The sequence below is a fragment of the Patagioenas fasciata genome, chromosome 3 (genome assembly GCF_037038585.1).
Source record: "Patagioenas fasciata isolate bPatFas1 chromosome 3, bPatFas1.hap1, whole genome shotgun sequence".
In the NCBI taxonomy this organism is placed as follows: domain Eukaryota; kingdom Metazoa; phylum Chordata; class Aves; order Columbiformes; family Columbidae; genus Patagioenas; species Patagioenas fasciata.
In genome coordinates this window covers 49,915,062-49,942,574 of record NC_092522.1, presented here as the reverse complement: position 1 = coordinate 49,942,574, position 27,513 = coordinate 49,915,062, and the positions used below count along the sequence as shown (strand labels likewise).

The following is a 27,513-nucleotide window of genomic DNA, read 5'->3' as shown; positions in this document are numbered from 1 at the left end:
TCTGTACTCTCTCCTGACTGTTCCTTTAGGTCGAGTTTTTGTTTCTTACCCTGGTGCTGCTGTCATTGTGTCTCCATGCTTTATTCTGCTTTATTAACAGGCATTTATGAAGGTCCACAGAACTTCGAAGGGTGCCTTTTTACAGGAGCTATGTGTGCTACCTTTTCAGCATTGCTTGGTGCCTTTCAAGGCATCTGCTTGATAGCAGTGTGCAGCTCCAGGACAGTATGTCATTTTAAACCATCTCACAAAATTTTGTCTTTTCTGCCCAGTTGGACTTCTATACTTACCCAACGGCCTTTCCAATGGCATCCTACTGGTGTCATAGTTATTTTCAGGCTCTGCTCACTCCAGTGTCAAAAATTTCTGGAGACTAAGAAATCACCCCAAGTGTCTAAGATGGGCTGGAGCCAGATAGCACATCCCCAGGTACTCTATAAACCAACACATGCCAGAGCTGATAGAGTGGTACTAAGAGAGGTGCTCCATGTCACGGAATCCAGGACATGGCTGTAGTTGCAGCACAGATGGTCACTCTGAGGGAGGACTCTTGGCTTTCTCCAGCTACCGCATTATTCTTGATTATGGTAACAGCGCAGGCAGGTACCAGCAGGTGTACGTCCTGCACAAGCGCCTCATCTACGTTATGACATAATATTTTTTGTAATAATTTGTAAGAACAAATAGGGTACTGAACCTGAATTTGTTGGCAATGTTTTAAGAATTTATTTAGAAACTGTAAACCAGAATAAACTCGTGTCAGTTTTTCCAAAAGGGTAATAATAACAGTAATAATAATAGTAGTAATAATACACAAAGTTTTAGTTGGACCAAAAGACAAAAAGCAGTTTGTTTCTAATTCAAAAAATACAAACTTTTGCTACAGGTAAAAAATTATAAAAAGTTTATATTTTCCTCTTGGTCTGGTGATAGACACATACAGCAGAGATGTATATTTCACCAGCTCCAAATTCATATAAGCTATGGGAAATGATGATAAAGAAAAAGATGTTGTGGTTAAGAAAACACAGAAACAACTTCTTGTCTTTCATTTAACCAGAAGTGAATACTGGTTTTGTATTCCTTTGCACTTTGTTGCCAACATTTTAATTAGTGTTATTCATGCTTCATATAACAATCAGAAATAACAGCAGGTTTACCTCATGCATTTATTTTAATATTCATCACATAATGTCTTCTCACCATGCTACCTAGAAAGGTTAGTGTTTTTATTGACAACATTTAAGGGAGGTGGATGATGAAGGAATGCAATCATGATCCAGGAATCTTGCTTCACAAGAAAACATTATAAATTCTCCAATTGGCATAAAAAATAATTTTGTGATTAATTCTTCTTGGATTTGTTTGCAATACAAATGTAACAAAAGGTCTTTTAACAGAAGGGAAATGTTGCTGAGTACCTCTCTCAGTGAAATGCACATCTATCTCCTATATTGTGCAAAGGTGTAGGAGCCCCACATATCAGTCTCTGTGCCTTGCACGTGGGCTTCTGCGTGTAAGGAGACCAAGTGCGTCTTATTTGTGATGGATTTGTGCTTCAGGCTGCCGCTCCAGCCAGTTGCGTGTGTGCAGTATTCAGTAGTGCTGGGCAGAGGAATCGCCAGAAATGTTGTCAGTAAAAACTAGAAGCAGCTCACTTTTGAAAAATAAAAAGACTCTCCATTTTTGTTTTGATAATTTTCAGTGACAAGTTCCCTTTACATTTGCAGTGTGTTTGATTTGTTACCGTAACCTGTGGAAGGACTTGAAACTGTAATCTCCCTTCCAAAGTTGATCTAGCCAAGATGCTTGGGGTTTTGCATGTTATCTTGCCTGGTTCAAAGTTGAATTGTTTACTTTGCTGTTCAAACAGAATGCTGCAAAACTGGTAAGGCCTGAGACTAGGTCTAACAACTCTTTCTGTTTGCGAGCAAAGGATGTACTAGGTAACACCAGAAAGCTGCTGCTACCACGTTGCTGGTACTGTGCATCCCTTCTCGAAGGAATGGGTTATCTGAATTGTGATCTAAAATGCACCACCTCTAGTTAGGAGTCACGAACACAGGGTTTTTCATACAGTGGTAGTGGCAGTTTAACCTTGACCTCTTCTCTCTCCTTCCTTGTTTAAGAAAGACTACTATGTAAAAAAGAAAGAAAGAAGATCTGCATCTCATTTCTACTTTCCCTAGAATGACTAGGAAACAAGAGTATGGGGTGCTCTCTGCCATCTTTACTAACTACACTTTGAAAAAAAAAATTAAAAAACAAGCTTACACAGCACTATGACGGAACTCTATCACCAGCCAAGAACAAACTACAGCAATACACTATAATGGCATTATTTACAATGTGATGAAACATTATGCATATAATAAATTACATTTAACACTTTTCCTCATAAACTCTGATATATGTAAGCTCATGCTTTTATATTATTATTTTGTTCAGTCCAATATATTTTCCTCTATGTATCTTAAATATATAGGCAAGTGTGGGAGGTCACAGTGCTGTTTGCCTGCCTTTTCTGTTTTAGAAGCCAAATTGCTTTCCAAATTCATGCTGCACCACAGTATGCTGCTGTCCTCACTGATGTTTATTGTACAGCACATACCTTTCCACAGCAGAAGTAGTAAGAGACTGTCAGCTAGGCCTGTGCTTATATTGATATTGGGTCTTAGAGGTCTTCCAGTGAGTTCTTTTTGAGTTGATGAGGGAAAAGAAAGGAGTGGAAATTGTGTAGTGTTGCATGTCTTGGCAAGTCTGACGGTGCTTCTGATGGCACAGTGCTTCTGTTTGCTCCCACTAAACAGGGAAATATGCAGAGGAAAGAGCCAGGAAGATTCACAAAGGCTAATGTTGGTGTTTACAGGGGTAGATAAATGCTAGGAGTCCTTTGTGGCTCTGCAAGACAGAAAGTTTGCCTGCTGTATTTATTTAGCAGCAGTGCAGAGGTTACAAACTGGCACATGCAGAAGTCAAGCTTTGTTACATTTAATAAAGGAGGGTTTGAGGGTTTTTTTAATGTCAAGTCAATTTATAGCTACCTTGTGTGGACTCTGCACCACAGCGGATGAGATTCATCCCAGTGCAAAAGGCTCTGCTCTCCTCCTGATGAGGAACAGCCTGGCATCTAGGAGCAAAGAGCCCTATGAAAGGCAGAGCTGTGTGGGTCCAGGAATCAAGGAATCAAAGGCATCAGGAGACATCCAAAGAAGTCTCTATGCTACTTTTCAGCCCCCTGGGTTCTCCCTGGACAGTCAGCAATACAGTTTCTGCAAGGACTGAACTACTAAAGGCTGGCTTCCTCCTAAACAAAGGATTTGGAGGAAATGCAAACTGGCGCAAGAGATGCTGCAGATGAAGAACATGTGAACTGCTGGGTTTATAACTAGCCAGACCTCAGGGAAGTTAGCTGGAGAGAGGCAAGCTACCTCCAGCCTGAGCAGAGAGGTAGAAGTGCCCCACTTGTCCCCATGTGATGCTGTTCTGCAAAGGGAAAATTCTGCTCTGCCTATGCCCAGGTGGCTCCCGTGGCCATCTGGATGCTCCACATAAATAGTCATGTGTGCAGTAAATAGTTTCCTAGCATAATTCTAACTACTTAATCATTATTTCTGTTAATCAAACTACCAAAAGGTATCCAGTTGAAGACATGAGACTACACTCTATTGGAGTAATTGGTTTATTGCTCAAGGCCATGCCAAATCCAAGTCCTTGAATGTGTACACAACTAACACATACAACCACTTTGTTTAGTTTTTGACCTAGGCTAAATTAGTCTTACTAAAGCCAGATACCTACTTCTAACTATATTCCCTTTTTTTTATTTGCATTTCCACTAGGTTAAACGGAGACTGTAGTGGTAGGTAGTCTGTACTCCGCATTTATGAATATTAGAATGTGTAGAGGATAACAAACAAGCTTCTCTGCAGCTCTGAATTATGTCCCTAGCTCCTGTCCTTATTTCCATGAGAACTTAGTAACCTGTACCACTCACTGCATTCTCCCCAAGGTATAACACATCAGGAACTGATACCAAAGCAACTATGAAAACCAAAACCAAGTACCTTGAACACTTCTAAAACCCATTCAAAATTAACTTTAAGCATCTGGCAGTGGCTGAAGATTGGAAAGATGTAAATTCATTTGAGTTTCCTTCGCAGAAGCTGGGAGTAAAGACAAAGGTTCAGTCTCAAAACAAACAATGTCCTTTTAAAGTGAACATGGAGTGCCCTCTGTATTAAAACTATAATGAGATGTTTCCCAATATAAAAAACTATGTGCAACTTATGTACAGTATTTCCATACACTGCTCTGACTGGTGATACTCAAAGCCAATGCTATGATTACAGCTGTTAGCTTCGTAGGAGACAACTTTACAATGAGCACGCTCAAGAGGAAATTCGGGGTCCAGTAGCATTCTAGCTGAGGTAGGTTAAAACAGACCCACTAATTAGAAAATCCTGCATGAGTTCATATGGTATTAAGTTAAACCAAAATTATAACACAGCTGGTCTCTGCTGTTCTTTAAGAAACCACGATGAGCATAGCACAGTTATTCCAACGTCTACAAGCTTGCTAACACAATCCATTCCAGACTTTGAAGAAAGTACTGTTGCTTTCCCACTTACATTAATTTCTCCCGTCATCAGTTTTGCTTCCTATTTCAGTCTTGACATCACTGAAGGTGCAGTGCTGTTCTGCAGGAGAAGTGAGCTACAGGATGCTTGGTTGGTTACAGGCAGCATGATGGCAGACTGCTTTTTGTCTTTGCAAGAACCCAGGACTATTTCGGCAGCTCCCCACAATGGCTCTGAGGTGGGATGACCCCAGGGAGGATCCTGGCTGCTCTGTCATGGGGAAGCCTTGCCATCCCTCAGCACTACCTGAGCGATGGGCTCCAGCCAGAGAGCAGAAGTGGAGCAGCAGCAGGATGCTTGAGGGGCCAGGAGGCTGCCTGAAAGCAGGTCTGAGCTGTCCGTCCTGTGGCTGTGGTTTAATGCAAGGCAGTAAGCTGGATTTTGGTTAGACTATTTGTTTTCAGGTTTAATAATTACATGTCTTGTAACAATGTGTGTGTGCGTATGTGTGTGCTTCGAGAGGAAAATTTGTATAAGCAGCAGGATTCATAAAAAGGAAGTAGTACCTCGATGGGATGTAAGAGTTTAGGCTTTTCTTATTTGATAGCACCACACTTAGGTAGGTTTAGTGGCAGAGTCTGAGATGTCATGAGCTCACGCAGTCTGCTGCGTTGTGTTCTTACTGCATTACTGTTATACACACACACACACTAGCATACATTAACTGGGTTCAGAGGAAAAGAAGCACACACACAAATTAAGGTGTTTCCTGACAACAGCACACGGGTGGCTGTGCCACAGCTATGGGAAGTTCCCCGTCAGCCAGACTCCAGTTGTCATGGACAGCACCTGAAACGGTTGCTTGTTTTCATGGGAGGTGCCAGACACACATAAATCTCACAAAAGATTTATGTCCCAATCTGGAAAAATTCTTCAGGATGGATTTCACATTAATGCTATGAATTTCTCACTCAAGTGCTTCATTAGGATCAAGACATTAGTTAGCTCACACTAGTCTAATAGAAAATTAAGGCTTCTGATCTCAAAGCTACATTGGAACTACAGCTGCCCAGGACTTATCAGGCTCAAGGCTGGAAAGCAGCATTTTTCTAAATGGGTTGCTTTGCATGTACTGTATTTAAATATTCAATTCAAAGGGATATCCCATGCACTGTTTTGCAATAATTGTGCTCATAACTACAATCAGGTCTTCCGTCTGTGATAGCCTCCACAATCACACCTAAACAAGAACTACTAAAATGTGCCAAGGTTGTTTTTCTCTCTGCTTTTCATATCTGAGTTCTGCACATATCATGATTCTAGCTTAAATGAATAACAGATGTGGCCGTGTTAGAAACCAACGTTATTCTCATTGAAGATAACAAAGTAAGTTCTGCCACTGAATTCTAGGGGATTGTTATCCCATAGCTTACTGCAGTCTAGAACCAGAAGGAATAATTAATGGTCATTTGAGCCCCTGAATGTAATGAACAACCAAGAATTCTTTAACTGAGCAGACAGCCTCCATTTCAGTTGTCAAAACATATGCTGTCTCAATTGAAGGACTTCAGGTGACAAAGAAATCCAGTTCACCTCCTGGTAAATTGCTCCAACAGCCATGTTTTACTCATTTTTTCTAGCATCTCTAATATCTTTCTAGAACAAATCCAGCCATGAGAGAAAAAAATACACTCATTTAACCTTTTGCTTTATAAATGTATGTGTGTGAGTGTGTGCACGTGTGTGTACTATGTATGCAGTGCAGTGTAGATATGTTCAGGTACCCATCTGCAATCAAGTTCAGTTCAGTGGGTATGCTTGCTATGGCTGTAAAATTAAAAATGGAGTGGGCTAGCTGTAACTAGCAGATTACTCAGTGAGCAACATGTTGTACAGTGTTTTAAGTCATGGAAGAGAATGGTTTTTTACTGACTTACTAAAAAGTGCCAAATCACGCTGAGAAAGCTTACAGAATCCAGCGCAGGGACGGGCAGGGGCTTCCTTAGTTGTTGGGCAACTTGGGCTGTTTTACACATTGCGGCACCTCCAGTCCTGTGTGCAGGGTCACCTGCACAAAGAAGAAACAACATGTAGAGTCAAAACTGGGACATCCTCAGCAGAAATAATTAGTGAAGGCCAGGAGCAAGTAAATGACAGAGGAAGGGTTGCGAGACTTCAGGTCCAGGTCTAAGTCATCAAGAGTATTAACAGAGAGGGTACTGAGACCCTGAAATGAACAGGTCTCCTTCTCCCTGAATATCTTGGGGTCTAGAAGCCAGGTGTCTACATCTCTTCCCAAATCCAGCCACCAGCTGTAGGTGTCCAGCAGTGCTGCTTGCTAGACACAAGGTGGATGGTGCCTTTGTGTGAGGAAGCCCGAGCAGTTCAGGACAGGGATCACCCAGTGAAGTCCAGGTACTAAATGTAAGAAAAACCTTTTTTCTTTGCTGTCCTGGCAGGACAGAGCACAAGACATTTTATTGCTCCTTCTGTAACCTGACTTCTCCACAAAGTCAGGATCCCTGCGCAGATGTACCAGACCAAAATTCAACAGCAAACACAAGCATCATCTCTGAGTTCCCCCTGCCCACTTGTTGGTAACGTTCTGTCTTAAGAAATGTAAGCCAGGTACTTAAAGGATGTAGGTAGCTAAAACTGAAGGTAGGTTGTGAGTAAAAAATCTGTTGAATATAGCAGTGAGGCACCCAGAGAAGTACCTTTGTCTTCTATGTTGGTGAATCAAATACAATAAAGCTATGAAACTTGAAAGATTTGGATGCCACCAGTAACTAATGCTAAATATTCGTGTACTATTAAATCCATGTCAGGCTTCTGGTTTCAGTTTGAGTGTTTTAGATTATGAATGTTCCACCCTGGCTGCATTGGTCCTGCCTGACCTAAGCTGACCTCCTTTAATCACACACAGAATCACAGAATGTTAGGGATTGGAAGTCCTCAGGCTCCTGGATGTTTCCATGGGTTCTCTCTTACACTATGTCCTATTTCTAGCCATATGCAGTGGTCTTGAAGTAAAAAAGCATTATATTTAAAGAAGGTTCCTCCAAGAGGAGAGCCTCTTGAGAAGAGAGAACAATCTCCAAAATTCAGAAAGAGCAGGAATGACGTATTGGCTGCATCTTCTCTGTTGCACTAATTCTCTGACCTATGTTGTCTTTGCTGTACTTACAGCTGTGCTGCTCACATTTCTGTCTCTTGCCAATGTTAATGATCTCCAAACACAAGATCTAAAAGGAGTTAGGATTCTCATTATTTTAGTCAAACTGCCAGAGGAAGCCTTAGCACCGCTGCTTTCTAAGTGGAGTGCTGCAGTAAAATAATTGCAGGAATTAGTGCGTATAGGTACTTTTACTTGTTTACACAGCATTACTCCTCACATCTACGAGGGAAGGCAGAAGGTGTAATGCAGTTTTCGAAAAAGTCTTAGTAGCTTAGGTGTCAGTCTGAGAGGGAAAGAGCCCCTGTCCCTACTAACTACTTACAGATGACATTACTAGGCCCAGCAGCAATGGCTGGTAGCACACATTCTCCTTCAGATGAGCAGGGTAAGTTGGACTGAACTGCAGAAGACTTACCTGGACATTTCGATTGAGACTCAGTGCAGGCATGAAGACACCCTCGATGTTTTCAAATGCTGGAGGCCCTTGCTGCTGCCCATTTATGTAAAAGGTCAGATTGTGCTTGTTCAGGTCCAGGAGAACACCAACAGTGGCACCTTTAGAAACTCCTCCTTCAGTCCTAAGGTACAAAGGGACCATGCTGATGGTGTAGGCAGAGTGCTACACCGCCGTTGCTCTCTCTAAGACATGGCAGCCCTACTGAGCAATGGGAGAGTGGAGCAGCACGGTGAAATTGTTATCCCCACAGCATTTGGTAATGACTGATCCACACCTTTATCTAAACCGTATGCACCACGTTCATGGGAGCTTAACGGGTGGATCCTAAAGAGAAATTAGGTCCATCTCTCCTCCAGCTGCAATCTAAGAGCTGAAAATAGGGTCTAGAGCTAACAGGTTCCTGCAGCTGATGAGGGACAGGGAGGTGAGCATGTCAGGTCAGTGGAACAGGAGTCCTGGAGACCCGGCTCCTCAGAGCATCCCTGCTATGGTGCAGTGATGTGCAGCGGGGAATTAAAAAGCAGAAAGCTGGTTTCCTAGGTGTTCCTTGGTAATCATTACACCTGCTAACAGCTCGAGACTCAGATTTCCAGTTCAAGTACTCACCCTAAGGGGACTCAGCTTTCCAGAGACCAGGGAGCCAGCACAGGTACAAGAGATACTGGGTTTGGGGAGGAAGAGAAGTGGGGGTGGTTAGGGATAAGTGTAGCTCCCTGACTGACAAGGTGATCAGCTACAGGACTGGGAGCTGTTTCAAGTGTGCAGGCACAGTTATTACTACCAGTGATAATTGGTTGTGTCAGGAGCAGCTGCTGAGAGTTACCGTGGTATCAGAGCTTGCTAGGACAGACCCAGCCAACCATTACACGCTTGAGCGATCTGACATTAATGCACTTTGATTTGGGGGTTAGTCAAACCCAGTATTACTTTAAAAAGCACTGAGCAAAAAAATCTACTGGATATGCAGATTGGCCACAGGCACTGATGCTCTGCTAATATCACAGGCCTCTGCAATGGATTTACAGCCTGACACAATTTGTTCAGCGCAAATCAGATTTCGAATTGTTTGCAGTAGGAAAGGAAGCAGCTGTCTTTTGTCCCACACACTACCCTCAGGCACACAACATTCACAAGATTAATGCAATTTTAACATAGAATTTATCACAATAGGTAGGCAAAACATTAAAAATAAAGGGGGAGGGATCAAAATATGATTAGGAAGAATATAGTGCAGGGTAAGAAATTTCCACCTTGTCCACTAGATGTCATAAACTAGTTTCCTTTAGACTAACTGTGGCACGTTATTTCCACTGAAGGTAAAGGAAATTCTGTATCTGTGGCATAATAGTATGGAATATTATTCTGACTTCTCCATTTAAAACTCTTCAAGCAATAACAGTATAGCTGAGAATCATGAATTGGGCTCTCAGATGTATTAGATTTCAAACTATACAGTTCTCAGGTTCCCTTTATTTGCTTTCTGGTCCTGTAGGCATTAATAGGTTTCTCTTTGAACTCCTCTCCAAAACCATAAAGTAAATTCTTTTCCAACAAAAAGATGCTTACCTCTCCTCAGTATCTCAGAATCTAGACTGTTTTTATTAAAAGCACCCCATCATAAAACTTAGGATGTGACTGTGGGAAGCAACAGTACTATGATCTAGAGCTATTTACAAATATATTATGTTATTTTTTTCTCTATTTAGGAACAGTTTTGATTGTAGGGCACCACGGTTTATATCCTGCAGTGTTTTAAAACAGATTTCTATGACGTCCTTTTAAATGACCTTGATTCTCTCAGGGAAACAGAAACAGCAACATTGCCTTTTTGAGATTATTCTCCTCTTTCCTATATGATAAGCTAATTTGTTTCTTGTGAGCTAATTAGCTGTGTGCTGCACAGTGACCTTGAGTGATTCTTCTGCAGCCCCTGGGGACAGTCGGGCTGAAGACGGGATGGGTGCCGCTTACAGAGCCCAGCCCAGGCAAGCACCAGACACAGCTGTGGCCTCTCCAGGAGAACAGGGGCTTGGAGCCAGAGCAGAGGGATGGGGACCCTCTCCCATCCTTGTTGCCACAAGTCTGGCAGGACTTCAGCAGGTAGGTTGCCCCCTTCCTCAGCCACCACCCACCTCAGTGACAACCAGCTCTGGCAGGGCAGAGGTGAGCAGAGGACACTTTGCCATGATGCCACCAGGGAGCTGGACTTCTTCTGAGGTCGAACAGCTGCTCTTCCAGAGCATCCTGTGATTTCCTTGGGAACTGTACTTCGAAGAACCCAGTGTTTTCTGTCATGGTCACTTCCTTTAGCAGGAAGTTTCATGAGCAAACTTAAGCAAGGTATTTCCTTGCTCTTCCGTACATCATTTAGGTAGTATTACAAGGTATTTTTTCTAATGAAATCCTTGCTTGCAATAAAAACATCATCTAGCTCAAGGGACCCAAATTGATGGTGCTCTCTCCTGCTATACTTCTGCGGCATCATGTAAAAGAGCTGCTGCTTTACTGTAGTGCCTTTTCTGAACCACTTAATGACAGTTATGCCACAAGTCCCTAATAATCTGCAGGCCATGTAAAAGGAAAATACAACTGTTTTTTACAAGACTTCTTCAATGTATACTTAGCATTCATTAAATGATAATGCATTATTGAAGATATGCGCCACTCTTTCATTATTTCAAGTAAATCTTCACACCTCTTTTCTCACAGTCCTGCACATTTTTATTTCTGGGCACAACAGTTAAGTCCTGAGTGTGGAAGTGCTGTGTGGAAGCCAGAAGGTCAGAGTACAGATAGGAGAATTTGGCTACCATGAAAAATGCCCTTGCCTGTGGCAGTGGAGCCTGTTATTCTGAGTTCAGCAGCAGCTTGGACAATGTGCACAGAAGGACTGCATGGACTGGCTAAAGGAATTTAATATAGTAATAAGTTTCACTATTACTGAAAAATAAAGCTTAACAATTTATGAACACTTTAATAAAATAAGTAATTAGTTTAACTATCTGTCAACAGTTGTTTAATCATGAACTCTACAGTAATTTAACAACTTTACCATGTCTATTGTCAAGGACAGTATTTTGCAGTCAATGATAACATTTTTGTATTATGAAAACCTGGTCTAGAGAACTCTGAAGTCAGTGAAGAGACTCTTCTGATCACAAGGGGCTTTAAGACTACACTCTAAATTCTCTTGACTTCCCACTGTCTTTCAGTATAAAACTTGTCAGTGTGATTTCTGTCTCTTTACACAACCATGCAGTGACTAAAGTATCGCTATACCACCAGACACTCCTGCTCTTGGGAACTTTGCCAAGGAACGGATCAATTGCAATGAATGCCAGTGCCTCTCAGCAACGGGCACACATCATCTCTGGTGTGAAGTGATTATTTCCAGGAGCAATGAGGCTGAAAGGTACCTTACAAAGCTATATCTCTGCTCTAAAGTGTTTTCTTAACTGATGTTTGTTCAACCTGTACTCAAAGATCCCCTCTGCTTTTGATAGCATGAGAGTCCTCTGTTCGTGCCTCTTCTCCCAGCATTACAGAAGTGATGCTAGTTTTTAAGTATGTAGACAGGTCCAATTTTGCATGCTGTGAGTGAAAAGAACAGAAAAGTACTCTAAACATGACAGGTCCCATGAACAAGTCTTCCAAGCTCTACCTCAGCTTACCCCTGAAGCTAGTCATTTATTTATTGCCCTAATTTCTTCTCTTTAAGATTATGAAGGATGAAATGATTACTAAGACATAGCCTCCACCACAGTAACATCTGAGAGGCTAAAAGGTGACGATAAATTTCCTTTGGACTGTGACACTATGCTCTCATCCCCATGTCTCCAGTGAGAAAAACAACTAGGGAGCAATAACTGTTTCCACAAGACTATTACAGCTAATGAGTTAAAAAACTGACCTACTTGATTGTCATGGTTAAAAATATAATGCCTAGACCTAATTTCATTGAAGCGCATATGATTTCATGAAATTACATGCCCTTCGCGAGTGTGCTTCACTTGAAGAGATACTCAATAGGTCTATCCATGCCTTGGATGTGCCTGCAAAGCCTTTGTGTTTTATCTACTAAAACCCGGGAAACTATCACCAACAGAAATCACCTTGTTCTCCTGCTTAAACAAGATTATTGGAAATCTGAAGTGTTTTCCATTTGGCTTCCCAGAAAGAAAGGGTTTGCTTTGCTCTTTTTGCTTGCTGAGGACCAAATCCTTAAAATAGGTTTCTGGGACAGTAGCGCACAGAACCGTTGCCAGCTTTTTTCCAGAAAACATAAGCTGTTTCACAGAGCATTAAAATTAATACAGCTTAACATTACTTCCACCCTAAATCAAATCAAGATATTAAAGGGACAGAGAAACTTTTGATATATTTATTATACTGGTGTTATTTTACTCTGTATTGACTTAGGACATCATTTAAGGCCTCTGGAGCTAAAGAAAATATTGCAGTTGAGTTCAGATAGCTTTGGATCCAGCTACAAGGTTCTTCCCGCTGTCTGTAATGAACTGCAAAATCAAACTATGCTTCAAAGAAAAATCCCAGTAATTGTAGTATACTTACTTAAAAGTACAAGTATGCTTTAGAGTATAAATGACTACTCAACAGGAGACATTACAACCAGTTTTAGAGTACAGTGAATGTTGGCATGAACTTATCTCTTTGAGGGCATTTCAGCATTTTAAAAATCACTGCAAGCCTTTCTTTTAATCATTTGGTATAACAGAAACAATATCTGAGTTAGTAAGTGTGGAAGACCTGCTAGGACAGTCAGTAGAAACCTAAACCAAAATTGATTCTCGCTCTGCCTCAGACCTGCTACCTATCCTTGGTCAGTCGCTTTATTCATACAGCAGTCTGTTGTCATGATAGAGTAGGTATACAAATATACCATTTTCCAAAATAAGCAAGGGACTTAGGATCCTGAATCACACTCCTCAGCAGAGACCTTCTCACGGGTCCCGGTTCCTGTAATACCCAGCTGACCTTCAGCTAGGGCTGACCTTCTCCATGGGACATAGAGAGAGAGCAGTGCAGTTCTGCTCTGGTGATACCCCAGGGAGCTTCAAGCGAAGCTGACCTTGTCTCCTCTACACATCAAGGAAACACAGGCAGCACTAGGCAGAGGTAAATATCATGAGTGCTGGAAGCCGTGCAACCGTGTCAGTGCAACACTGGATCTAGGCTGACACACCATGTCTCTGTGTGATCTGGTCCTTGAAGTAGCTTCAGTTAGAAAATATCTACCCACCACTCTGTTGCATAGAGCATACAGAACCTCTGAGTGGTGGGAGCAAGAGGAGTTTGGTAACGATGGCTCAGGGGCCCTCTAAAATCCTCCTTTGTGTAAGCTGGTTGTACTGATTGAGACACTTTTCAAAGCTCTTCAGTACAATGGCTCAGTTGGATGGCATCTGTCACTTAGCCCTCACTGCCAAACAGTCCCTTGCATCCAGATCACCCTAGGTGTGACCTCCAGCATTACCTTTAATCAGATTTCAGGACTGGCAGTAAAGAGCCGCATTTTGAACAGGCGATCACCAGTGCTTTGCCTAATTATTGTGCAACCCTGCAGCCCAGATTCCTCCCAAGGAAGAGAATCAACCACCTTTCTCCCTGCGCCTCTCCAGCAATGAGAGAGAAATTCTGCATCCCAGTGTGCTGCGCTTCTGTCTGCTGGCACCGTGGGTGGTATGTGCAATAACGGGCTTAAACCACAGCAGAGGGGATTTAGGTTAGATCTCTGGAAAAAAACCGCTAACAGTGAGGATAAAAAACATCAACACAGATTGCTAAGGTGGAATCGCTGTCACTAGTGATTTTTAACAAGGAATGAAAGAATTATATTTAGCAGGGAGGTGGGCTAGAAGGCTTCCTGAGACCCCTTCCTGTGCTGCAACACAGAAAAAGCCAGCAGTAAGGAGAAAAGTGTGTAGGTGGTGCTTACCGATTGGTGTGAGAATTGCAATGCATGAACCAGCTGCGGTTGTTGTCCACGTACATGGCCCAGGCCTTGTCGTCCTTGCCTAGCATCATGTCCTTGACGACGTTAATCCTGGCAATGCCGAAGGCAACCGGATGGTTGTCATACCGGTCCACATGCAGTTCCCAGTAATGCACACCCTTGGAGAAGGCTGCTGTGCCAAGAACAACCCGGTCATCATAGCTGTTGCAGGTGGCAGTCTGGTTGTCATTTGACAGCACTATGTCTCTGTGAGCTGAGGAGGGGTCAAAGGTGAACCACGCCACTGTGGAAAGGAAAAAAGAAAGGCAGGACTATGGCAGAACAGGCTGTGTTCAAGTGTTGTCTGCTTTACTACAATTGGGGAATGAGATTCTGCCTTCCTGAAGACCCCACTGCACTTCCAGATAATAAAGACAATCTTTCCTCATTACTGTAGGCAGCTACACAAGATTACTTTGCACCAGTACCCTGCTGTTTTTCAGCTCAGAAGTGCCTCATATTATCTGTGCTTGTTCCTCTGAACGTACGCTGCTAAGGGGAGTGACTTTCTGCTCTCACACAGTAACAAGAAAGTCATTGAGGACACAAAGGCTTCTCCATTATATGGAAACTGCTCACATTGGTGAATTGGTTCAGAATGGCCTTAAACGGAAATGGAGTTGCACTGTGTCCGTGCTGGTCAGGACTGACTTCGCTAGTTTATCAAAGTGGGAAAAGAAAGAAAAAAAAAGAGATAAACCACCTCACAGAAAAAGCTCTTAAAGTGTAAATATTTTATATTGGCCTATTTTGGCAATACAGCATAAAAGTGGAAGCGATAACAGCATGCACTTCCTGCTTCATTACAATATCATTAACGAAGATGAACTTCTCGTAATGCCCATATGGATGTCAAGTATAATTACAGAGGAACAAGCATGAATTCCCATCTCTGTTTTACTAAACCTTGCTGTGAAATTGAAGCTGTAGTGAAGAAATAGACAAATTCCAAAAGTATATGGAGAAGTGGAGATAGAATGGCACAAAAATATCCTGTGTGTTACATAACTGCTTCTGTATACTAAAGCAAATAAGAATTTTAGTTAGAGCCTAGACTTCTACAGCCAAATAAAATCGCATGATTTGAAACCTGAAATGTTACTGACAATGGAAAATCCCTAAAAGTGCTAGAAGGAACACTCAGTCCCTGTGCACAATCAGTTCCTGTACTCTCTGCTCAGATGATCCAAAATCTCCATGCCAGTAAGTGCCAAAGTTATTAGCAGGTATAAAGGGGTGCAAGCGTTGTGCCACTGAGACGTACAGTTTTTCACTTAGAAACTGGGAAAAAAACAACTCACCATCTGATGTCTGTAAAATAACTGTCTTGCTATAAGGCCCAACTCCTGAGGAGTTGAAAGCTTTGACTCTTGCATTGTAGGTACTGTTGAAATGAAGGCCATCGATGGTGCAGAGAGTCTCCTTGCCAACATACACTTCCTAAACATTCCAAAAAAAAGGGAGAAAGAGGGACATAGTTTAACTGTTTCTCTGTGCCTTGTGAGCACATGTTAAGACTTCTAAATATAAGCCACAAGTGAACAGCTTCTCATTGCTTCCCAGGATGTAGAAGTTATGCTGTTATAACATGGACAGCCACAGCAGTGGAGACATCAAGGATAGTTAGCAATGGAGACACTAAGGTGAAGATGAAGCTGGAAGGGTACAGCAATAAAAGGCAACACAAAAAGATCTTTTTTTTTTTTAATCCTCTTTTCCTAAACACCTACTCCAAAACACTGTTTTACATAACAGTCCCAGTGTCTGACCCACTGTGGGCATTCTTATATTTATGTAGGACCACAAAAGGGGGGCATGGAAGCATAAAAAAGACAAGCACAGTTTTATTCTGTTGGAAAGGTTGTCTCATGTCTGTATTATAATACAATTTTGAAAACTGCAAACACAGAGCCAGAAGAAACTGATCTCCTAAAAATTAGGATCACATGCATCACATGAGGAAACAGCAACTAGACAACAGAGACATCACAGAAGTCTGTAAAGATTTATTAAGCAGCAAGCACTTGTGTAATGTGAAATATTTCAGGAGGAGAAATATCTAGACAGACTAATGAAGGTGATCAATCAGATTATGTAGCCCGTCTATCTGAAAGAAGCCTAGAAACCTCATGTTTGTTGGAAAACTGAACAAAGCAACAGAAAACGAAAAAAAAAAAAAAACAAACTGTCTTGGCAGTGGGTTGAAAGCCACGATTCCTTTGCACCTCCGATTTCTCCAATTCTGTGAAATCCATAGATTGATAGTAGCAAAGGCCTGAAAGAGCTTAAGGCCGTGACTAAAGAGACCATTCAGGTCTCAATTCAGTTAAGACACTTAAGTATATGCATATGGGTAGTCCTGTTGGTTAAGGCTCTTTGATATGAACTGAAAGTGAATTAAGCACGTGATGAATAAGAAAGAGATTACTTAAGTTTACAGAGGTCCATGTATTTGTCCACTTTGCTACCGTGGCAGCTGCTACAAACAACAAAATCTCTTGGGTCCCGAGTTAGCTGATGGTCTTTCATGGAGAGAAAGAAGAGTTTTAATTATCTCCATGTTATAACACACACAGTCTGTGCAAAAATCTGCACTTGTAGGACAACTCCCACATTTGTAACCCATTTCATATTTTACCCCTGTACACTGCTTGTGTTTACTTGGATTGATGTGCTCTGCTGTGACGTGAGACAAAAACTGTTCTTTAAATCCACTCATCGAATACTTATAGAGTGCAATGTCACTGCTTTCAGACACATAATCCTTCATGAAAAGGGTCAGAAAACTCTTATTGAAATGGCATTGCTGAGAAGCCTGCAGTTTATCTTCTAGTGGGTAAAACTGAAGATGTTTCTCCCACAGCAAGAAAAGTGTTCCCCTGAGAAGCTGTCACTTTAGATTTCTAAAGGTTGAGATGGTTTTGTATCTTTTTCAATCCAAAATCTTGATGTGGCAGCACTGGCAATCCTAAAACCTTTGCCAGTTACAAAATCCCACATACAAATGTGCTTGGATATGTACCAGCCTGAAATCTTGGTTATTCACAAGTATTTATTTACATGAGAATAACACTTGAAAAGGTTTATCCAAGACACTGGAATTCATAACACGTTGTTCCTAACTCTTCATTCATCATGCACTGATAACACTCTTACCTACTAATATTAACTCTATCAGCCATTCACAAATGTACCTTTTCACACTGTTAGTAGTGGAGACCAGCCTCTTCAAACCCATGTGAAGTTATACTCGGACCAAGGAACTGAGGAGACTTTTCAGAAACACAGGGCCCCCTTCAAAATGCCCTACCAATATTGCTGCCTCCTCTAAAGAGGGATGTCCAAATCAGGTGTCTTTGCTGTCTTTGTGTGTAGAGGTTTGGCATAGGGAGGCAGTTCCTTTGGTGGACCTGTGCCAGGCCATTTTCAGCTTGAGAAACCTTTAGGTTTCCAGGAAGAAGCCAATTTGCAGCTCCTGAAGAAATACCATCACATGTTTTTGGCAAAATATCCCATTTGTGAAGACAGCAGCTGTACTCCACAGTCATCTCCAGATGCTTTCAAGGTACTAGCCCCCCCGGGGATGCACTGGGCCAGCCCAGTCCTGGGGCAACAGGACCAGGAAGCCCACCAGAGAAGGAAGGGCCACAGCTTCCAGCAGGGCATGGCTGGCAGAAAGCTGATTAAATTTCTCTAGTTTTTTTATTGGGATGTGGCAAAAAGGGACGGAAGCCTGTAAATACCCTGCACCTGCAGGCAGTTGTGGCATCACCATGAAGGTCTGGAAGGACAGCACTCAGGATGTTTTCCCGTACTTACCAACCCCATTGCAGCGTGTCTGTGGAAAGCTTCCACCAGCATGGTCCCATTTACTCCCAGAGAAAAGATTCATAAATCCTGCATTTTTATGCAGGATCCCATTTTTACAGAGAAAAACAGGAAAACTTGTGTTGCATTTCAGACCAAGAATCTCAGCTGTTGAAACAGGGTGCTATGGACAGATGAGAGTATGGGCTTCAAAGAAATCTCTGGTTTGTGGAATTAACCACTTTCAGCTGCTGTAGGCTAGTATGGGATTTTCTACTGTGGAATATTCCAGGAGAACCACCCAGGATATGTAGTAGTGACTTGAAACTCCATGTTTCATCTCAGCAAGGGACTCTTTGCCAGAGGCCCAGGAATAACCTCAACCAAGCTTCCTACCCAAGCTGGGGGTCCTTCTAATAAGCCGTATCTACACCTGGGGCTTTCTACATCCACAAGGCGGAAGCAGGAATGTTTTGACAACCCACATCTTCCCTATCCCTTCTCCCCAACCTCAGACAGACACAAATCCACATCCTGAAGAAACTCATATACAAAGAAACATAAATAAATGCTGAATGAAATTCTCACTCGGAATTGGCCACCATCTCCATCATCAAGTTCCAAGATATAACCCTCCACTGGGTTGTGGGTCAAAGGTGGCATCCTCCAGGCCAATGTCACACTGTTGTTTCTGGTGCAACACTTCTCCAGCTGCAGTAATGGGACGGGTGGCACTGTAACAGGAACTGGGTACAGATTAGTGTAACTCTGCCCTGCCCCGTCAGCCTGCGCTGCCTGCAGCGTGACGGCCGCTCACCCCTCTCCCCTGGCAGGGGAGGCAATATTCATTAGGAAGAGAGTCTGTTCCCTTCCATGAAACAAAGGGCAGTAAAAATGACAAAACAAAATGTCTTTACCTGGTTAGACAAATCATTTGGCTGAAAAGTATAAACAGAAACATATCTGGACATGCTTCTCACAAGAACTACAGTCTGGGGACCTCACAACTCATTTCCTTCCCAGGGGTCACTAGCTGGAACAGTTTTTTATCACCCTGGAGCACTTTGCCCTCACCGTCCCCAAAAGGAGTGATGGAGCAGCCGGTGGTAGGGGGTGTCTTGGGCCAGGAGCAGCATGGGAGACACAGTGCTGCCAGGAGGCCCAGCTCATTAAACCAACAATTGGATTATTAACCAGCAGAGGAGCCACTCCTCCCAGTACAGCAGCAAGATAGAGTTCAAGCTCCACAGACAGCAGCAAAACAATTCTTCACAACAGGTTATTTGTTTTTTAACCTAATCTAAACTCCCTCTGCGCCCCCAGTTTTTCATCAAAACCACCCTAGATATGTTATCTTTATGGCAGCCATACTTAAAAGAAACCATTGAAGAAAATTGTTCCATCTCCAGATTTTATCTAAATCCCTTGCTTCAGGCAACAAAAGGAACTTCTGTACCACAGGAGACTGCTTGTGCCCCTCTCCTTTCAGAAATTATGGGTGCAAAGTTATCTGCCAACATGCCTGTATAAAGACTTGCCCAGGAGAAACACCAAGAGGCTGTTGACCAGAGCAGCATCTTAAAAATAAAAATAAACAGAGTGAAACATTCAGGTATGCCTCTGTAGGAAAGAGGCCTCCACCACAACTTCTCCAAACACAACTACACTCTCAACATTCACCCTCTACTGGAAATTATAAAGTGAAAATTAGGTCTTCTGGAGAGATCTGACGTGTATCTTACGCACCACTGAAATGGCACAGGTTAAGTGGGATGTAAGCGATGCAGAGACCCTGCCCGGTCTTCTGCCCAAGGCTAAATTTCACCATTCAGGTTCATTTCTGCAGAGCTCAAATGTGTCTTGCAGGGAGCTGAGTGCTCTGAGCATTTGTTGACCTAGCTCTTAACAATGTCAGTTTGCTCTTCTTTTATCTACTCTGCTTTCAGCCTCTAGTTTATTTTCTTCCTTCTGTCTGCATGAGAGCTAAGCCCTTGAGCTGTTCCTTTTGTCTTGTTTTACCTCTCCGGATAAAAGAGGACTGCTCACGTTTTTTGTAATGAGCAGTCTGCGGGAAAACGGATGCTATTGTGTGACGGGCTAAGGCTTCACCCCCACTTTGGAACTGACACAAAAGTCAGCATCATACTTGTGATAAACAGTGCAGAAGCTACAATGGCTTTCTGCTGGCATTACCCATCACCACAGTGAATGCAGATGGTTGGTAGCCCAGAAGAATGACTGTGGTCTGAAACAAAAGAGCTTTATAAATTAGCTCTTGAAGGTTTTTCTGTGAAAAGAGAAAAAAAAAAAAAGGTTCGTTCTTGTTGCTTGATATTTAAGGATGATTCAGAGGGTGTCATAAATAAAAAGCTGTTTGTTTTTTTCACATGGAAAGTTCAGACTTTTCTCTAGGAGACACTGTCTGGAAAAGTAACAGAAATGTGATATTACAAGAGTCAAAAACCTGAAAACAAGGAATTCAGAGGTAATGGGATTTTTAAGCGAACCATTTTAAGTTTGGGGTTTTGTTTGCATTTGTTAGCCCCTGTATTTTCAGTGAGATGAGCCTGGGAGAAGACAGGGCTGCACCAGCTGTCCACACTCCTGACACTGTAGCTAACCTCTTAACCCTCTCCAGAGGCATTTGCTAGGTCCTTCCTACTTCTGAGACTTCCCCTGGCAAAGGTGGATGAAAACTTAATTCCTGAAGTTTATGAACTACAAAACAGACAACACTCCCTCACCTCTGAATAAACTACTAATGTCTCCAACTCCCTGGAAAAATCTCTTTGGAACACGGACGGGAGGCTTTCAGGGACTGTTCATGTAATGCACAATGCTGAAAAAAAGAGCAGAATTTTGGGGGGAAGGTAAGTGGTTTATGAGTCCCTTTTAATTACAGAAACAGGAATGCTGTCTAGGATTAGAATATGTTTTCATATGATAAAGTGTTCCTGTTCCTACTTCACAGTGGCAGTGTGAATTTTGGCCCTACATGTAAAAGTCACACATACTAAGGGGAAGTGACTGGGCTTCTTTACTGCGTCAATGGACATTTAAGTTTCTGTAAGTAATCCTTACCAGCCTCCTACTCCCTTTGGGCCAGCCTGTGGCCTGAACAGCACAACCTATAGTAGCTACAGGAGACGTAAGAAGCCCCCTGTGCAGCCTTGCTGGATGGCACTCACTGGATGCAGATAGGCAGAGATTTGCCTTGACCTCGGATTCTCTCTGGGAGGAGAAAATGTGAATACTTGTTGTGAAAGTCATAGGAAAGTGCAAAGTGAGTTGAATAATCGGGACACTGGGATATACTTCATAGTGAAGAGCAATGGGACAGGACTAAGAAAAGAAAAATACAGGCTAACTGTCAAAAAAAAGAGAAGACTCAGATGTTAAATTACAGTGCTGTCCCAGTTCTTGATCAACTTAAAGTCCTCTAGAGAGTTTTTGAAGGAAAAGATTAAAAATATAAAGGGAGGAATGACACTGCATTGGCACAGCAAGACCTATTAATGAGCCTGAATGATGTCCTGCTATTTTAAAAGTGCTTCATGCAGGTCACACTTAGCTAAAAAATGTGATACTGATGTCTCATATGAACTCGGCAGTTTCAAAAACACATAACGCAATGCATCTCACAGCTGATCTCCTCTCAGGGTAGAGCAGGGCAGCTTTAAGATGCTGTCTGTTATTTGCCCTCTTGACATGCAAGTTCTGCAATGATGCACTCCACCTGGATTAATTTTTATAGGACTAAATGCAGTGAAAGGATGGGCCCCTCAGAAGCATGAAAACTTTGACCTCCTCCAAAACTGCAGGACAGCCCTGTAATAGCCTGAGTGACTGCTGTAGCAAGTGAACTACAGTGTTACTGAGAGCAAAGGAAAGACCACAGGCAAAGACCTGGGTCCATGATGCAAAGACTGACCCAAGGATAAAGCCTAGGATGAAACAGGTTACTATTTCATTATCAGGGCTGTGCAGGCCATGGTTGGAGAAGCAGAGAAGATTTGCAGCAGGAGATGTGTCTGGTGAATCTTCACGGACTGGTCTGCAGAATAGGGAAGGGGTCACTCCTGACACAGAGAAGGACCATATAAGTGAGTATTCAGAGGTGCTACAGAAAAGTAGAGGGTAGCTGTATTTTTCCCTGTTTTGGTCCCAGTCTCCATTTTACAACAAACCAAGATCTCATGACAGCTCCAGCTAACTGAACAAAACAAACCTGCAACACATATTTGCCTATGTCTATAGCTTGAACTGAGGAAACATGATGTACACATTGAGTCGGTCATTTAAGAGTTCAGGAATTTTGTGCCAAGGCACTCAGAAAAAGCAATAGAGAGAAGAAAAGACTGACAGAGGTAATGGATCTAGGAAAGTTCAAAATGCCAGCAAATACTAGAACTGTGTGTGTGTGTCAGCAGGTCAGCTAACCTGGGGAGTGTGGGACTCCCGCCAAAGGGCTATCAGTGAGACCCTTTGGCAAATAGCACTGCTCAAGCATTACTTCCGCACCTATCACTTTTCTGCACATTTAATTTGGTATAAATTGCTTTTTCTTTCTGTAAAAAGAAAAAACACCCCGTTCTTTATTTATTGAGATTAGCTTTAGATATGGGCTCATACAGAGTCCACCGGTAAGTTACATGAACAAGTCATCAAAGCAAATGTAATGTGATTTGTTCTCATTTTCATTCTTCTTTGTCTAACAGAGTGAATCAATGTTTACTTACAAGCAAGCTTTCACTCTAAATGACCCATGCAAGCTCACTGAGGTTGAAAGAAAAATTAGAAATTCAGTCATGCACTAAACATCAATAACAGTAGTACAGACCTTACATTGCAAAGCTTTTGTAACTACACAACTTGCTGCTGGAAAAGCCATGCTGCCCCTACACTCCTAGGTTTCCCCAAAACTCCCTTTACAGATCACTTCTGATGTCTTCAAAACTCTTGTCAGATCAACCTGTTTAGTGAGTTAGCAACATTCCCCTCAATACCAAAATTTGGCAAAGATTGATGACTTGTTGGTCTGCTGGGATAGGTAGGATTGCAGAAAGAGGAGCAGATGTGAAGAGACAAGTAGACTTCTCTTTGTGAAATTAAAAGCTCAGAAATAAACAAGTCCTGATGGTGATAAAGAGCAAAACATCACCCTACAACACCAGCTTCTCCTCAAAGTCAGCAAAATATTGTTCCCACTAAGTCTGGGTGCTCACTGCTGAAATACTGAGTTGCTTACTCTGCAGTACCTATATTTCTAGATGCAAGACCAATATGCATGAGAAGATAATGCAAAGCTGGTTGAGGTCATAAAGGTAAAATTTCAGGGAAAAAAAAGCCAAAGTGTCAGACTGAGCAGTTCAAATGCAAATAAATTTGCTGTCAGAAACTGAAAAATATCAAAACACCTCAATATACTAAACAACCCTTAATACCTCTGTATGTTAGCTTGGGACCAGCTGGTGGCTTGTTCTGCTTGAGCACACAGAGGTTCGAGTGGGAGTAATGCCATCTTGTATGCACCTTCAGGAATGGTGGCCAAGGTAAATGCCATTTCCATCATTCTTTGCATAGTGTGTGCATGTTCACAACAGTTGTGCTGACCAACCTGAGAGGACACACAGCAGATACTCCCGGGTCAAGGCCAAGACAGCTCAAGGAAAAGACATTCCTGAGGGCTGTTAAGGTGCCTCTGGGGAACAAAGCCCAAGGGTGTTTGTAAGCTCTGCACAGATTTGGGCAGAAGCAGTCCTGTCCTCTTCTCTGCTCCTCAGACCATGTCTAGGTCAGTATCAGAGCTTCACTGAGATCATATGATGAGAGCATCAGCAGACAGCACAGTCTTTCGTAAAGCTCCAGTGAATCTGGCTCAATTAACGTGTTGTAAGTCTTCAAGTTTAAAGGCAGATGAATGTCCGAAAGCCAAATACCTAAGCTGCTGTCACCTCAAGTGGCCTGTGGTTAATTAGCAATCTGAGTGGATAGTTTAACTGAATTCTTTATATGTTTGGGAAGGAGAGTGGTGGAAGATTAATACTAAATATATTTAACAATAAATATCACCCGCATTGAATAAAAATTGATTTTAAAAGCCAAGTGCAGACAGTATTTGGAGAAGTTTTATCAGTGATACTCTTTCTCTCGACTCCACTTTCTTGGCTGTTAACATTTCAAAGGAGCATTTCACAGGTTTTTTGAGTAACTTTAACATAGACCATTCATGATAAAACCATTCTTGGGGAACAGACTTTGGCCTTTAGCTGTTTATCCACATATTTACCTGCCAAATTATCCACTCTAATTACTTCATCTTGAGTCTCTTAAGTTCAGAATTAGGCCCAGAGAGGACAGATAAACTGAACAGAAATCTTTATGCTTGCTTGGAGTCAAAAAAAAGCACATCTGGTACCACGGCACAATTACCCTTAACTCATCCATTGACTTCTGGCAGCCTCTACCCTGTCACCCACATGCGTAATTAAGGCTTGAATCAGCACTGAGGAAAGCTTATGGCATCATTCCCAGGGACCACAATGGCCTTCAAATCTAGCTGGTCTATGGATCTACCTAATTCTGATGCAGTTCTCATCCTGTTCCATATAAACCAAGCGCATTATGAGCACATGACTGTTAATTTTTTTTTTTTTTTGCTACTGGCATCTACTGCTCATCAGCTTCTGCTTCTAAACATTTTTCTTAACCTCCACTCCCTTTTTCTGTGTCCCTCAGGACTATTCACATACCTGGAATCAAGAGAGGGTACAGCCATTGAACTACTTTCCCCGTGTGAATCTCTACTTCCTTTTGCTCTTTGCAAGCTAGGAACTGTTTGCAGCACACTTCAAATATAAGCCAAAGGAGTTCTTTCCCTATTCAAGCATGTGTGTGAGGAGGGGAATCTTTACTTACTACTTCAGTTGTTCCTGACACAATAGGGGTAACTGGTATTTTGAATTAACCATGTTAAATCTAGAAGTGCTGTAAAATGGCATAAAGTTTCATGCAGCTAATGTTTTTTTAATCTGAAAAGTAAATGACAGTGCTGCTCTGAAGAATTTCTCTTTTCAAATCTTTAACTGCACCTGGTATCTCTGTCTGAACTTGCTCAGGTCACTGCATGCAAGGTGAGCACACCATTCTAGAAAATGCCCAGTAACCTGAATTGCTTGAAAAATTTTCAAGACTACCGAGCAACTTCAAGCCATTCATCTTTCCTCCCTCTGTGTCCCCCTTCTTCCCAGGGCTGTTTCAGCACATGCACGAAAAACAGAAAAAAGAAAATCACAAGAGCTCACCCCTACATTTCATCTGAATAAAATCCAGCTGGTGAATTGACTGCAGTAAAGGTTCGCTATCCAGAGTCAAGTCAAACTCAGCAGACACTTTTGGCTCCAAGGCTCCTTTGACCCACTGTTCCTGAGATACCTGAACACGCTTGATTAAAGCATCTGAAATCTGAAAGAGAGTACCAGGCTTATAACAAGACAGCAGCTGCACACATTAGAAGTGACAGAATGCCTGTGAGATACAGCACAATGAAAGCAGGAATACAACAGCTTGACAGCTGAGATGGGATCTGGTCGTTTTGGGGTGAGTTCCATTTATGTTGCATCCTTCCATCTCGTCTTTTCAAAACAAATCTCATCTTAGGGTAGGAAAGTAAAAATCACATTTATTAAGCCTGTTAAGATTACGTTACATACAAAGCTTCTGAATGCCACATACACTTCTGCACTCTGTTCTCTGATTTGCATGGTCTAGTTTTGCTCTCTCATTTAAAAAGCAGTTGTACAGAGGCTTAAATGTTAGAGAGTCTCTCCATTCAGCAGAGATGATTCAGTGGATGAAAGCTGAAAGGAATAAAAAAGACAAATGGGAAGAAAGGTGTATACTTCCCAGAGTCAGGGTGATGAGTTGTCAGCTGGATTTCTGAGGAAAGTGATGTATTTTCTATCATTACATAAAAAATTAATTTCATTTTTAAAGCTTTGCTCTAGCTCACCCCACAGAGAATTAGGCCCAAAGTCAGAATAAGATGATCGCCAACAGATTCTTGTGGAAGTGAAATCCTGGCTCTGTGGAAATTGATGAACTCAACTGCCCTTGAGTTCAGTAAAGCTGCCATCTGGACATCTGGACTCCCTCCCAGTGAGCTTCCTGTAAGTCACAGAAAGCAGAATTTTCTTCTGGATAGGGCAGAGATAGTTTTTCTTTATCGAAAGAGTTCAGATACCTTTCCTCATTACTGTTACTGGAAGACACTTCTGCCTGAGCCCCTGCACAAACAGCTCTTAATCAGTCTGTGCAATAAGTGCAGGAGCATCTTACAGCCTTCAAAAACCTCTGAGTCACTTATTGGGATGCTGGATTCCTTGGCTGTGTTTCAATATCCTGGCTGCAGGAGTAGTTGCTCTAAGTAATGCAGTGCCTCAGTGTCTGCTGGTTGCCTTGAAAGCATCATTAGATAAACCAGGAAAACGTAAAAACAAAAGTATTTTTTAGAAAAGGTGACTGCAAAGAAAGAAGCCATAAAAATTACAGGAAATATAAGCTGAAATGAAAACAAAGCATGTATCTAGCCTGCATGTAGATAAGGCCTAAAGGTTCCATTTGTCTAGAAGTATCCAACCGCCAGCCTGCTAAAAACTGTGGAGTCTCAAGATTAATATATACCACACATTCCCCACTCTTGCTTGACACCAGACATGACAGCAGCAACCAATCTGGAGTGCTAATAGGTCTAGGTTGGCTAATTCTCATCCTGTTTTTTAGGGATGCTGTGAGAGCCTGCCTAACATTCATGCATTCATGTGTGCAGTGGGCCCTGTTCAGCTGACAGACACATGCAGACCATTTTGTTTGACATGCCTTTCTTCTCAGGCAACAAATAAAGCAACAAAACTAATAGACCAAAATAAAATAATTAATAGAAAAGTAGAATTAATTAGGCAAAATAATTAATTTGATAATCAAGCTGTTATGTTTTATCTAATCAGTAGACACTTTCACTACTCTAGCAGCTACGAAAAATGGCCAGGAAATTAAGGCAATTTTTAGCTAGGCCATATTTTGCAAAGAGGGGGTACCTGGATCCTCCAGCTACATGACAGGTCTTGTAAACCTGTGAAATGCAACAACCCCAGTGAAGCAAAGCTACACACTGGCTCTTAAGGCTGGATTTCCTCACATGGAAGATGTTGAAAGAGCCTTTTCACATGGGAAAGAGTAAAGCAAAGGGGAGAAGTGCTACTTTGATGAGTCATGAACTTTTCCAAAGAGACAAGAGCACTCCCTGAGGCCCTGTGTTGGCTTTCTCAGGTGAGAATAAAATAGAAGTTTACCATGGGCTGCACAGAGTCTCTCTTTTGGCCCAGAAGAAAAGGCTGGCAAGAGGAAAAACATCACCAGTCAGGGAAGTGGTGTGACAGCCAACTCCACGCCTCGGTCAGAGTGCAGCCGTTTGAAGGCG

General features: G+C 42.2%; 1 protein-coding gene across 5 annotated transcripts in view; it reads right to left on the bottom strand.

Annotated features, from left to right (window-relative positions):
- Positions 1-702: 702 nt before the first annotated feature.
- Positions 703-27,513, bottom strand: part of TRIM67 (tripartite motif containing 67) — a 40,080-nt gene continuing 13,269 nt past the window's right edge. The window contains exons 5-10 of one of the 5 annotated variants that reach the window (XM_065834603.2): positions 25,340-25,499; positions 18,624-18,769; positions 15,530-15,668; positions 14,172-14,472; positions 8,174-8,336; positions 703-6,648 (exon numbers count right to left, since the gene is read on the bottom strand). In XM_065834603.2, the coding sequence (XP_065690675.2) occupies positions 6,583-6,648; positions 8,174-8,336; positions 14,172-14,472; positions 15,530-15,668; positions 18,624-18,769; positions 25,340-25,499 (975 nt within the window). In that variant the 3' untranslated portion in view covers positions 703-6,582. Of the gene's footprint in view, positions 6,649-8,173; positions 8,337-14,171; positions 14,473-15,529; positions 15,669-18,623; positions 18,782-25,339; positions 25,500-27,513 lie in introns of all 5 variants that reach the window. The other 4 variants (XM_065834605.2, XM_065834604.2, XM_071806335.1 and 1 more) reach the window with 4 other exon arrangements.